Consider the following 14,349-nt stretch of genomic DNA (forward strand, 5'->3'; position numbering starts at 1 on the left):
GCGCTAGAGAGCCTCTGTTGGTTAGTTTTGTTTATGCCTTTCACCAGTAAAGACCTGTTTGTTTCTCTCCTGCTAGTCCGTGTCTCAATCATTCACGGGCTTAACACTGGCGACGAGTTAGAAAGAACTTACCTGCAACTCAGCAGCAGCTCCGACGACGTTGAAGGTCGGAAGAAAAAAAAAGAGTCCATTGAAACTCGAGGAACGGGCGTCGACCATCAATCATCGGGTTCAAGGCTTTGCAGGAGTGACTTTCCAGAGCCAGGCTGGGTTCCTCGGTCCGTGGTTTCCCAGCTAATCGGGCTGGTGGCAGGTAGTGCTCTGATCCTTCCTGGGCTGCAGCGGGGCCGGGCAGCGAGTCGGGAAGCAAGGAGAGAGAGAGGGTGGAGCATACAGGGCGCGGCCGGTGTTTCGAAGCTGGGCAGTGTTCGGACCTCAGAAGAGGGAGGGAAGTGTTCCAGAGGGCCCGCTCCACGACGGGAGAATAATAAAAGAAAAAGAATACGCACAAGAAACCGTGGAAAGCAGCGCTAACAACAGCGGGGAAGAAGGAAAAGCACGGGAGGCGCCATTTTGTTAAATCAGAGAAGAAGGCAAAGCGCGGGAGGCGCCATTTTAGATTTGCAAGATGCCGAAGACTGGCTGTATCACTGCTTTTGATAATACATTAGAGGACTGGACCACGTATGTGGAAAGTGTCGAGGTACATTTCGAGGCAAATTAAATAGCGGAGGGGAAAAAGGCATCAATATTGCTGAACGTAATGGGCACTAGAACGTACGGTCTATTGCAGGATCTGATTACTCCAGCCAAACCGAAGGCGAAGAGTTTTAACGAAATTGTTGCTGTTCTACAGGAGCACTTAAACCCTGCACCGCTGTTGATAGCAGAAAGATTTAAATTCCACAGGAGAACTCAGCACAAAGATGAGAGCAATGCTGAGTATCTTACGGAACTACACAAGCTATCAAAGCACTGCCAGTTCGGAGCAGGACTGGCAGATACCCTACGGGACAAATTTGTCTGTGGACTCCTGAGTGAAGGAACACAGAAGAAGTTACTCGCAGAAAAAGAGCTGACGCTAGATAAGGCTTTCAGCGTGGCAGTATCGTATGAAGCAGCAGCCAGGGGAGCTGCAGAAATTCAACAAAAACCACAGGAATACAGCACCCACGAAATGACACGGGGATTTGCAAAATGTTATCGCTGCGGCAGAACTAACCATGACCAGAAGGACTGCTGGTCCAAAGACAAAATATGCAGACAATGCGGGAAGATTGGACACATTGCACGAGTTTGTAGGTCTGGGAAGATGACCAGCGACAACAAAAAGGCTACTAAGGAACCGTACAAGAAAGTACAAAAGATGACGACCAGTAGTTCCGAAGACCAGATGAGCGATAGTGAATCCGAGAACAGGAGATTAAGCTGTCTCAAACTTCACAATGTAATCGCAAAAGAGGATCACCGAACCATTTGGGTCACCCTCACAATAGCAGGGTCCCAAGTTAAAATGGAATTGGATACAGGATCAGCGCTAACCGTCATGAATCGACGAGACTATGAGCGGCTATTTTCACACATACCCTTGAGAGAGACATCCATCGTCTTGACGACGTATACGGGGCAAAAAGTATACCCCAGAGGAAAAATAAGGGTGCCTGTCGAATACAATGGCAAGAAAATACGGAAATTGTATCTCTACATACTGCCAAATGGTGGACCACCGTTATTGGGACGGGAATGGATCAGGAAGATAAACTTAGATTGGCATTCCATTCATGCAATGACGGTGGACGGTAAAAAAGATGAAGACGTCACTCCTGGACGATTGTCAACAATCTTAGCTAACGCCAAAGAGGTATTTCAACAAGAACTGGGCACGCTTAAAGGCGTAACCGCCTCGTTAAAAATAGAAGAGAATGCAGTTCCCAAGTTTTTCAAAGCGAGACCGGTACCATATGCAATTCGTCCAGCCGTCGAGGCAGAGCTAGAGAATCTGGAGAAGGCGGGCGTGTTGTCTAAGGTCGACTGGAGCAAGTGGGCGACACCCATCGTTCCTGTCATGAAAAAAACGTTAAGCAATAAGTCCGGAGAGCCAAGGAAGATTTGCATCTGTGGGGATTTCAAGGTGACGGTGAACCCTGTCCTTCACACAGTACAATATCCTCTTCCAAGGATAGAAGACATCTTCGCCTCACTGTCTGGAGGGAAGCGTTTTACAAAAATTGACCTAGCACAAGCATATTTGCAGATGGAGGTTGAAGAGTCCTCTAGGAAGTATCTCACGATAAACACTCACAAAGGTCTTTACCAATATCATCGATTGGTATTCGGAGTAGCATCAGCTCCGGCGATATGGCAAAGAGCGATGGAACAAGTCCTGCAAGGGATTCTGGGGACTCAGTGTTACTTGGACGACATCCTTGTAACAGGTGAAGATGACAGTGAACACCTTAACAACCTAGAACAGGTGCTCACTAGACTACGGGAACATGGGCTGCGAGCCAACCGCCCCAAGTGCGAATTTTTTAAGAAACAGATATCGTATTGTGGCCACATGATTGATGAAGAGGGGTTACATAAGTCCCCTGACAAAATTGAAGCGGTTGTTAAGGCCCCAGCGCCTGAAAATGTGTCGCAACTGAGGTCATTCCTCGGGTTGGTGAATTACTATCATAAGTTTTTGCCGAATTTGTCGACAATTCTGCATCCACTGAACGCCCTGCTACGAACGGGGGTAGCATGGAAATGGAGCGATGATTGTAAACGTGCTTTTCAGAAGAGTAAGGACTTAATCACTTCGAAGGAAGTATTGGCTCACTACAACCCAGCACTGCCAATCAGGCTGGCATGTGATGCGTCTCCCTACGGCATTGGGGCGGTACTGTCACATAAATTCCTTGATGGTTTGGAGAGGCCGATAGCTTTTGTGTCACGCTCGTTAACTTCTGCCGAGCGTAACTACGCCCAGATTGACAGAGAGGCCCTCAGCCTAGTGTGGGGGGTGAAGAAGTTCAATCACTATCTGCACGGTCAAAAATTTACTCTACTAACCGATCATCAACCTCTTGTCTCCATTTTCAACCCTCAGAAGGGCGTACCGATAATGACAGCACAACGGCTGCAGAGATGGTCCCTTTTCCTAGGGGCACACCAATATGACATCGAGTACAGGGGAACTAAACAGCATGGAAATGCTGATGGATTGTCACGTCTACCGTTGCCGACGGTGGAAGAAGAAGACCTTGCAGTGGATCCAATGGAGTTATTCCACTCGACCATAGTCGAATGTCTCCCTGTGACGAATGCAAACATAGAAAAGGAAATACGGAATGACCCGACACTATCACGGGTCTATGATTTAACGGTGAAGGGATGGCCAGCACATGGCGAACCACTGCTGCCAGCATTTTCGTCAAGAAGAGAACAGCTGTCAGTGTGCAGAGGAACCTTGATGTGTGGATCCAGAGTAGTAATTCCACCTAAGTTGACGGATAGAGTGCTCAATGAGCTTCATGAGGGTCATCTGGGTGGGGTAAAAGTGAAGAGCTTAGCCAGAGCGTTTGTGTGGTGGCCGGGAATCGATAGAGAAATCGAAGAGATGACCAAGAGCTGTGCAGGATGCCAGAAGGTCCAAAACGCCCCACCACAAGCTCCTCTGCATCCATGGGAGTGGCCCTCATCTCCATGGCAAAGGGTGCACATTGATTTTGCTGGTCCCTTCATGGACTCGATGTTTTTAATTGCGGTGGATGCACATTCAAAGTGGCCAGAGGTAATAAAAATGTCCTCAACCACCACGGAAAAAGCTATCGCAGTTTTACGAACCATATTCGCCAGGAATGGGCTGCCTGAACAGATTTGCTCTGACAATGGACCACAGTTTGTGTCTGAAGAGTTCCGGAGGTTCTTAAAGAACAATGGTGTTAAGCATTACACATCTGCCCCATATCATCCAGCAACTAATGGATTGGCCGAGAGGTTTGTCCAAACATTCAAGAAGGCTATCAAGGCAATGTGTAATGAAGATATACCCCTACAACACAAGGTGGACAACTTCTTGTTTGCCTACCGGAATGCGACACATGCGGTTACCAACCAAACTCCAGCCATGATGTTCTTCAATCGAAGACTACGATGCCGCTTGGATTTGGTTAAGCCAAACGTCCGAAGAGATGTGGAGAACAGGCAGTTTCAGAATATGAATGAAAGGCCGACCAGGAGTTTTAAGATAGGTCAACCAGTTTTGGCCCGGGACTACCGCACTGAGAAATGGCAGCCAGGAACGATTTGTACACGACAAGGACCTCTCATGTATACCGTGGACGTTGGGGAGAGCATTGTAAGACGCCATGCTGACCAACGTCAACTCCACACCACGATCTGATACACCTGGTAATGAAATCGACGTTCCAATTGCAGCTACCGCAGAACCGGTAATATTGGAAGCAGATGAACCAAACGACGACATTGATTCCAACTCAACATTGCCAGAAGAACCTGATACTCCAAAGAGGCGTTACCCAGACAGAATCAGGAAGCCTCCTCAAAGACTGAACTTATAATTGCTTAAACTTAACCAATGTATCTAGCAACAGTAATTGTGATTGTAATTCGTTATCATTAGTGTTAAATGAATGTTATGTACTGTTTATCTAAAAGGGGAGGAATTGTTGTGTATGTACCTTTAAGAGAATAACTGGTCTCAGACTGCAATACCGGCAGTGACCACCCCTGTATAAAAGGCGCTAGAGAGCCTCTGTTGGTTAGTTTCGTTTATGCCTTTCACCAGTAAAGACTTGTTTGTTTCTCTCCTGCTAGTCCGTGTCTCAATCATTCATGGACTTAACAGAGCTCCTTTCTGTTTTGAGCAAGATCGGCATCGGGCTGCTTAAAACTAGCAAACACCACACTTCTTCCATTGACATGGTAATGCACATAACATATGAATAACCACTAGAGGGGAGTGATGCGACAGATTTGGGCATATGGGCTAAGCAGACGAAAAAATTTGCTTGTAGCAGATTGGAAATCTCAAATCCTATCAGTATTTGTACCACAGCACATTAGCAAATACACTGCTTTGTCATAGGGTTGGGAAGGGCACATCTTTGGATCTGGTGCATTTTCTTTCCAAGGTGCTACCTTTCCTTGGCGAGGTCTGAGGAGATGTAGGAGGAGACGACAGCTGGGATGATGTGTTTGATATAGTATCTTCTGCCTGCTTTTTATTTCGATCCAAATTTGCTTCGTCAGACAAGGACAGAATTTTCTTCAAAGCTTGAGGAGAATGGGTACCTGAAGGACAGAAATTGGAGTAGCAATGCAGTTAAAGTAACCCTGTTCATTTCAACACATACAAAGCAAAATAATACTGAACAAATATACAATTGTAAAGAAAAGATATTCAAATTCACAAGTCTTTGGAACAAACGCACTTGATATTTTACTGAAATGGCTCTTCAGACAGGTTATTTTTCAAGCACACTTTGTGGAAGGGAAAGAGCAAACGCTTAGTTCAAAAGCAGAGCAGCAAATTATTCTTTAAAATGTTATTACCAAATGGAGGGAGGTCTTTAAATTGCACGTTCTCGTGTGATGGATACAGTGATACAGCTGGGACCTGGAGGGCCTGATTTACTTTCTGCTGCTGCTTCTGATGCTGTGCCCCTGATCTGGGAGCAACTGGAGATGTATCTGAAAGTTTCCCTGCTTTCTTTTCTCCTCTGCTCTTGGCTACTAGATACCAATGAAGAAAAAAATTACATATGTACAGATTTCATTGAAAAAACAAGATTCCAACTGACAATTTTTAAATCACTTAACTTGCTGTCACTTATAAAGATATGTATTTCTTGGAATGGGGGAATGAAACATGCTGCAATTCAGCTTTGTTTCAAATGCTTTGGTATTAGTTGATTTGATTTTTATTTTTGGTCCCTGCGGTTTTTGTTTCAGGAGTGTAACATATCGTGCAACAATGTCATCATGCTGCAGGTCACAAGACTCACAGCTGCAAAGGACAGTTTGTAAAACAATAGTTGTCCTTTAGTTTTACAAGTTGTGGAAAGGAATTAACACAAAAAAGGTTGAAAAATCTTTTCTTCCACCTGAGGGGGAATAAAAAATATATAGTTTTCAGTTTTACTTTTTAAAACATTGTTGAACTGGTACAATGAACTGGAGCCCCAGTGAGCTGTACCAGAGTGAGCTTTTAATTCCAGCCATGTACTCGCTTCAGAGATACGTCCTGAGCAGAGTGAAGACAGTTTTCTAACCCAGTGAACTACCTATTCTCCATACTTCTGCATCAAAATATATAAGAAATAGTGCATATCGCACATGCCCCTGTCCTCATATCTTGGGTGTCACAATTGCACCTGATTGGCTTAAATTTCATATTCATATATTATGGTCGATTTTAAAGTTTTTCAATTTACTGTTTTAGCCTTACTTATTTTTCTCTTTGTGCTTCCATCTTTTTTCTCTGTAGGGAACATGCGTGTGGGCCAGGAGTGTCACACAGCTGTGGACCAAGGGGGGTCACACAGCTGTGGGCCAAGGGGGGTCACGCAGCTGTGGGCCAAGGGGGGGTCGCGCAGCTGTGGGCCAAGGGGGGGTCACGCAGCTGTGTGCCGGGGGGTCACGCAGCTGTGGGCCAAGGGGGGTCACGCAGCTGTGGGCCAAGGGGGGTCACGCAGCTGTGTGCCAGGGGGGTCACGCAGCTGTGGGCCAAGGGGGGTCACGCAGCTGTGGGCCAAGGGGGGTCACGCAGCTGTGTGCCAGGGGGGTCACGCAGCTGTGGGCCAAGGGGGGGTCACGCAGCTGTGGGCCAAGGGGGGTCACGCCGCTGTGGGCCAAGGGGGGTCACGCAGCTGTGGGCCAAGGGGGGTCACGCAGCTGTGGGCCGGGGGGGGTTACGCAGCTGTGGGCCGGGGGGGGGTGTCACGCAGCTGTGGGCCAAGGGGGGTCACGCAGCTGTGGACCAAGGGGGTCACACAGCTGTGGGCCGGGGGGGTCACGCAGCTGTGGGCCAAGGGGGGTCACGCAGCTGTGGACCAAGGGGGGTCACGCAGCTGTAGGCCAGGGAGGTCACGCAGCTGTGGGCCAAGGGGGGGTCACACAGCCGTGGGCCAAGGGGGGTCACACAGCTGTGGGTCAAGGGGGGGTCACGCAGCTGTGGGCCAGAGGGATGACGTAGCTGTGGGCCAGGGGGGTCACGCAGCTGTGGGCCAGGGGGGTCACGCAGCTGTGGGCCGGGGGGGTCACACAGCTGTGAGCCAGGCGCTGTGGGGCAGCAGCAGAATTGTATTCCACCACAAACTGTAAACTCATGGCCCGGCATATTCCTCACTCTACCATTACCATCAAGCCGGGGGACCAACCCTGGTTCAATGAGGAGTGCAGGAGCAGCACCAGGCATACCTAAAAATGAGGTGCCAACCTGGGGAAGCTGCAACACAGGACTGCATGCTAAAAAGCAGAAGCAGAATGCCATAGACAGGGCTAAGCGATCCCACAAACAACGGATCAGGTCAAAGCTCTGCTGTCCTGCCACATCCAGTCGTGAATATGGTGGACCATTAAACAACTAACGGGAGTAGGAGGCTCCATGAATATCCCCATCCTCAATGATGGTGGAGCCCAGTACGTGAGTGCAAAAGACATGGCTGAAGCATTTGCAACCATCTTCAGCCAGAAGTGCCGAGTGGATGATCCATATCGGCCTCCTCCTGAGGGCCTCACCATCACCGAAGCCAGTCTTCAGCCAATTTGATTCACTCCACGTGATATCAAGAAATGACTGAGCGCACTGGATACAGCAAAGGCTATGGGCCCCGACAACATCCCGGCTGTCGTGCTGAAGACTTGTGCTCCAGAACTAGCCGCACTTCTAGCCAAGCTGTTCCAGTACAGCTACGACACTGGCATCAGATACAGCCATATCCTGGCATGGGTTAAGGCCTACACTGTTAAATGACATGCCCTCATACTGGACGTTATCTGTATACTACCAATTTTAACACTTGTATTAAAAGCAACAAATGAAAAATATGAAAAAGGATATAATATTCATAAAAAGGTATGAAGTAAACATTACTGAAAGGAGAGTGCTCATTTTCACAGTCATGTACTCTGGTGAATATCTGGAGTCAGTCTGTAGTTTAAGAGTAATCTTTAATTACATAACAGTGAAAAATATAAGCACTGCTTATTGAATGAGGTACAGCTTGGGAGAGGTCAGAATTCTTAAAAATGGAAAAAGTCGTTTATCTAATGTTTTTCAACATCCTGAAAGCAGCACTGGACAGCTTTCCATTGTGTTCTTGTGGAGATTCAGTCTAATTCCTATTGATAATGTGTTCCATGTTACTGGTGAGATGATGGTTTCATTCAAGTACATATTGAATCCTTCCATACAGAAATATACAGACTGAATTAAAAGATCGTCTAACTCACTAGTGAAACACTAGATTCTATCGTGCTACATTAGTTAGCTAAGCAGCTATTAGTCAATGCAGCGATGGTGGCAAAATATTTCAACATTAATGGTATCCCAAGGTCATGTAATTATGCAGTACAAGACCTGAGCCAACAAATAGCAACAGGAGAAACAGGACTTTTTCCCAATTTACAATGGGAGTTGAGTGCCATGCTGGTCAGTTGCAGTTTGAAATGAAGAGGTTCAAATTTTCAACATGAAGTAAATGTATCTGTGGCAATTTAAACTATTTCTACGAGGCGAAAAAAACAGCTGAATTATTTACACCATTCCAACGAATTAAATTTACAAAGCACCTGGAGTCAGCTGTATTAGAGATAATATTATTGGATGTGTGTAAATGCATGTTATGGTATTCTTAATACTGCAATAATTAAGAATAATAGTGTGTTTAATGTAAAACGTTATTGTAAAACAGTTTTGCTATTTGTCAGTACAGCCATGTTTATCATCATACGCTACTATGAGGAGCTTGTTGTGTATGTACCTTTAAGAGAATAACTGGTCTCAGACTGCAATACCGGCAGTGACCACCCCTGTATAAAAGGCGCTAGAGAGCCTCTGTTGGTTAGTTTCGTTTATGCCTTTCACCAGTAAAGACCTGTTTGTTTCTCTCCTGCTAGTCCGTGTCTCAATCATTCACGGGCTTAACACTGGCGACGAGTTAGAAAGAACTTACCTGCAACTCAGCAGCAGCTCCGACGACGTTGAAGGTCGGAAGAAAAAAAAAGAGTCCATTGAAACTCGAGGAACGGGCGTCGACCATCAATCATCGGGTTCAAGGCTTTGCAGGAGTGACTTTCCAGAGCCAGGCTGGGTTCCTCGGTCCGTGGTTTCCCAGCTAATCGGGCTGGTGGCAGGTAGTGCTCTGATCCTTCCTGGGCTGCAGCGGGGCCGGGCAGCGAGTCGGGAAGCAAGGAGAGAGAGAGGGTGGAGCCGGTGTTTCGAAGCTGGGCAGTGTTCGGACCTCAGAAGAGGGAGGGAAGTGTCCCAGAGGGCCCGCTCCACGACGGGAAAATAATGAAAGAAAAAGAATACACGCAAGAAACCGTGGAAAGCAGCGCTAACAACAGCGGGGAAGAAGGAAAAGCACGGGAGGCGCCATTTTGTTAAATCAGAGAAGAAGGCAAAGCGCGGGAGGCGCCATTTTAGATTTGCAAGATGCCGAAGACTGGCTGTATCACTGCTTTTGATAATACATTAGAGGACTGGACCACGTATGTGGAAAGAGTCGAGGTATATTTCGAGGCAAATGAAATAGCGGAGGGGAAAAAGGCATCAATATTGCTAAACGTAATGGGCGCTAGAACGTACGGTCTATTGCGGGATCTGATTACTCCAGCCAAACCGAAGGCGAAGAGTTTTAACGAAATTGTTGCTGTTCTTCAGGAGCACCTAAACCCTGCACCGCTGTTGATAGCAGAAAGATTTAAATTCCACAGGAGAACTCAGCACAAAGATGAGAGCAATGCTGAGTATCTTACGGAACTACACAAGCTATCAAAGCACTGCCAGTTCGGAGCAGGACTGGCAGATACCCTACGGGACAAATTTGTCTGTGGACTCCTGAGTGAAGGAACACAGAAGAAGTTACTCGCAGAAAAAGAGCTGACGCTAGATAAGGCTTTCAGCGTGGCAGTATCGTATGAAGCAGCAGCCAGGGGAGCTGCAGAAATTCAACAAAAACCACAGGAATACAGCACCCACGAAATGACACGGGGATTTGCAAAATGTTATCGCTGCGGCAGAACTAACCATGACCAGAAGGACTGCTGGTCCAAAGACAAAATATGCAGACAATGCGGGAAGATTGGACACATTGCACGAGTTTGTAGGTCTGGGAAGAAGACCAGCGACAACAAAAAGGCTACTAAGGAACCGTACAAGAAAGTACAAAAGATGACGGACAGTAGTTCCGAAGACCAGATGAGCGATAGTGAATCCGAGAACAGGAGATTAAGCTGTCTCAAACTTCACAATGTAATCGCAAAAGAGGATCACCGAACCATTTGGGTCACCCTCACAATAGCAGGGTCCCAAGTTAAAATGGAATTGGATACAGGATCAGCGCTAACCGTCATGAATCGACGAGACTATGAGCGGCTATTTTCACACATACCCTTGAGAGAGACATCCATCGTCTTGACGACGTATATGGGGCAAAATGTATACCCCAGAGGAAAAATAAGGGTGCCTGTCGAATACAATGGCAAGAAAATACGGAAATTGTATCTCTACATACTGCCAAATGGTGGACCACCGTTATTGGGACGGGAATGGATCAGGAAGATAAACTTAGATTGGCATTCCATTCATGCAATGACGGTGGACGGTAAAAAAGATGAAGACGTCACTCCTGGACGATTGTCAACAATCTTAGCTAACGCCAAAGAGGTATTTCAACAAGAACTGGGCACGCTTAAAGGCGTAACCGCCTCGTTAAAAATAGAAGAGAATGCAGTTCCCAAGTTTTTCAAAGCGAGACCGGTACCATATGCAATTCGTCCAGCCGTCGAGGCAGAGCTAGAGAATCTGGAGAAGGCGGGCGTGTTGTCTAAGGTCGACTGGAGCGAGTGGGTGACACCCATCGTTCCTGTCATGAAAAAAACGTTAAGCAATAAGTCCGGAGAGCCAAGGAAGATTCGCATCTGTGGGGATTTCAAGGTGACGGTGAACCCTGTCCTTCACACAGTACAATATCCTCTTCCAAGGATAGAAGACATCTTTGCCTCACTGTCTGGAGGGAAGCGTTTTACAAAAATTGACCTAGCACAAGCATATTTGCAGATGGAGGTTGAAGGGTCCTCTAGGAAGTATCTCACGATAAACACTCACAAAGGTCTTTACCAATATCATCGATTGGTATTCGGAGTAGCATCGGCTCCGGCGATATGGCAAAGAGCGATGGAACAAGTCCTGCAAGGGATTCCGGGGACTCAGTGTTACTTGGACGACATCCTTGTAACAGGTGAAGATGACAGTGAACACCTTAACAACCTAGAACAGGTGCTCACTAGACTACGGGAACATGGGCTGCGAGCCAACCGCCCCAAGTGCGAATTTTTTAAGAAACAGATATCGTATTGTGGCCACATGATTGATGAAGAGGGGCTACATAAGTCCCCTGACAAAATTGAAGCGGTTGTTAAGGCCCCAGCGCCTGAAAATGTGTCGCAACTGAGGTCATTCCTCGGGTTGGTGAATTACTATCATAAGTTTTTGCCGAATTTGTCGACAATTCTGCATCCACTGAACGCCCTGCTACGAACGGGGGTAGCATGGAAATGGAGCGATGATTGTAAACGTGCTTTTCAGAAGAGTAAGGGCTTAATCACTTCGAAGGAAGTATTGGCTCACTACAACCCAGCACTGCCAATCAGGCTGGCATGTGATGCGTCTCCCTACGGCATTGGGGCGGTACTGTCACATAAATTCCTTGATGGTTTGGAGAGGCCGATAGCTTTTGTGTCACGCTCGTTAACTTCTGCCGAGCGTAACTACGCCCAGATTGACAGAGAGGCCCTCAGCCTAGTGTGGGGGGTGAAGAAGTTCAATCACTATCTGCACGGTCAAAAATTTACTCTACTAACCGATCATCAACCTCTTGTCTCCATTTTCAACCCTCAGAAGGGCGTACCGATAATGACAGCACAACGGCTGCAGAGATGGTCCCTTTTCCTAGGGGCACACCAATATGTCATTGAGTACAGGGGAACTAAACAGCATGGAAATGCTGATGGATTGTCACGTCTACCGTTGCCGACGGTGGAAGAAGAAGACCTTGCAGTGGATCCAATGGAGTTATTCCACTCGACCATAGTCGAATGTCTCCCTGTGACGAATGCAAACATAGAAAAGGAAACACGGAATGACCCGACACTATCACGGGTCTATGATTTAACGGTGAAGGGATGGCCAGCACATGGCGAACCACTGCTGCTAGCATTTTCGTCAAGAAGAGAACAGCTGTCAGTGTGCAGAGGAACCTTGATGTGTGGATCCAGAGTAGTAATTCCACCTAAGTTGACGGATAGAGTGCTCAATGAGCTTCATGAGGGTCATCTGGGTGGGGTAAAAATGAAGAGCTTAGCCAGAGCGTTTGTGTGGTGGCCGGGAATCGATAGAGAAATCGAAGAGATGACCAAGAGCTGTGCAGGATGCCAGAAGGTCCAAAACGCCCCACCACAAGCTCCTCTGCATCCATGGGAGTGGCCCTCATCTCCATGGCAAAGGGTGCACATTGATTTTGCTGGTCCCTTCATGGACTCGATGTTTTTAATTGCGGTGGATGCACATTCAAAGTGGCCAGAGGTAATAAAAATGTCCTCAACCACCACGGAAAAAGCTATCGCAGTTTTACAAACCATATTCGCCAGGAATGGGCTGCCTGAACAGATTTGCTCTGACAATGGGCCACAGTTTGTGTCTGAAGAGTTCCGGAGGTTCTTAAAGAACAATGGTGTTAAGCATTACGCATCTGCCCCATATCATCCAGCAACTAATGGATTGGCCGAGAGGTTTGTCCAAACATTCAAGAAGGCTATCAAGGCAATGTGTAATGAAGATATACCCCTACAACACAAGGTGGACAACTTCTTGTTTGCCTACCGGAATGCGACACATGCGGTTACCAACCAAACTCCAGCCATGATGTTCTTCAATCGAAGACTACGATGCCGCTTGGATTTGGTTAAGCCAAACGTCCGAAGAGATGTGGAGAACAGGCAGTTTCAGAATATGAATGAAAGGCCGACCAGGAGTTTTAAGATAGGTCAACCAGTTTTGGCCCGGGACTACCGCACTGAGAAATGGCAGCCAGGAACGATTTGTACACGACAAGGACCTCTCATGTATACCGTGGACGTTGGGGAGAGCATTGTAAGACGCCATGCTGACCAACGTCAACTCCACACCACGATCTGATACACCTGGTAATGAAATCGACGTTCCAATTGCAGCTACCGCAGAACCGGTAATATTGGAAGCAGATGAACCAAACGACGACATTGATTCCGACTCAACATTGCCAGAAGAACCTGATACTCCAAAGAGGCGTTACCCAGACAGAATCAGGAAGCCTCCTCAAAGACTGAACTTATAATTGCTTAAACTTAACCAATGTATCTAGCAACAGTAATTGTGATTGTAATTCGTTATCATTAGTGTTAAATGAATGTTATGTACTGTTTATCTAAAAGGGGAGGAATTGTTGTGTATGTACCTTTAAGAGAATAACTGGTCTCAGACTGCAATACCGGCAGTGACCACCCCTGTATAAAAGGCGCTAGAGAGCCTCTGTTGGTTAGTTTCGTTTATGCCTTTCACCAGTAAAGACTTGTTTGTTTCTCTCCTGCTAGTCCGTGTCTCAATCATTCATGGACTTAACAGAGCTCCTTTCTGTTTTGAGCAAGATAGGCATCGGGCTGCTTAAAACTAGCAAACACCACACTTCTTCCATTGACATGGTAATGCACATAACATATGAATAACCACTAGAGGGGAGTGATGCGACAGATTTGGGCATATGGGCTAAGCAGACGAAAAAATTTGCTTGTAGCAGATTGGAAATCTCAAATCCTATCAGTATTTGTACCACAGCACATTAGCAAATACACTGCTTTGTCATAGGGTTGGGAAGGGCACATCTTTGGATCTGGTGCATTTTCTTTCCAAGGTGCTACCTTTCCTTGGCGAGGTCTGAGGAGATGTAGGAGGAGACGACAGCTGGGATGATGTGTTTGATATAGTATCTTCTGCCTGCTTTTTATTTTGATCCAAATTTGCTTCGTCAGACAAGGACAGAATTTTCTTCAAAGCTTGAGGAGAATGGGTACCTGAAGGAC

The 14,349-nt window shown here is 46.8% G+C and overlaps 1 protein-coding gene across 1 annotated transcript in view; it reads right to left on the reverse strand.

The window, feature by feature from the left end:
* LOC147110219 (rap guanine nucleotide exchange factor 2-like) overlaps positions 1-14,349 on the reverse strand; it is a 148,960-nt gene that overhangs the window by 56,138 nt on the left and 78,473 nt on the right. Inside the window, exons 15-17 of the mRNA XM_086002496.1 lie at positions 10,601-10,609; positions 7,600-7,611; positions 5,563-5,653 (exon numbers count right to left, since the gene is read on the reverse strand). Of these exons, the coding sequence (XP_085858622.1) occupies positions 5,563-5,653; positions 7,600-7,611; positions 10,601-10,609 (112 nt within the window). The remainder of the gene's footprint in view (positions 1-5,562; positions 5,654-7,599; positions 7,612-10,600; positions 10,610-14,349) is intronic.

The sequence above is a fragment of the Somniosus microcephalus genome, chromosome 12 (assembly GCF_052327205.1).
Source record: "Somniosus microcephalus isolate GS21.2 chromosome 12, FLI_Smic_1.0, whole genome shotgun sequence".
NCBI lineage: Eukaryota > Metazoa > Chordata > Chondrichthyes > Squaliformes > Somniosidae > Somniosus > Somniosus microcephalus.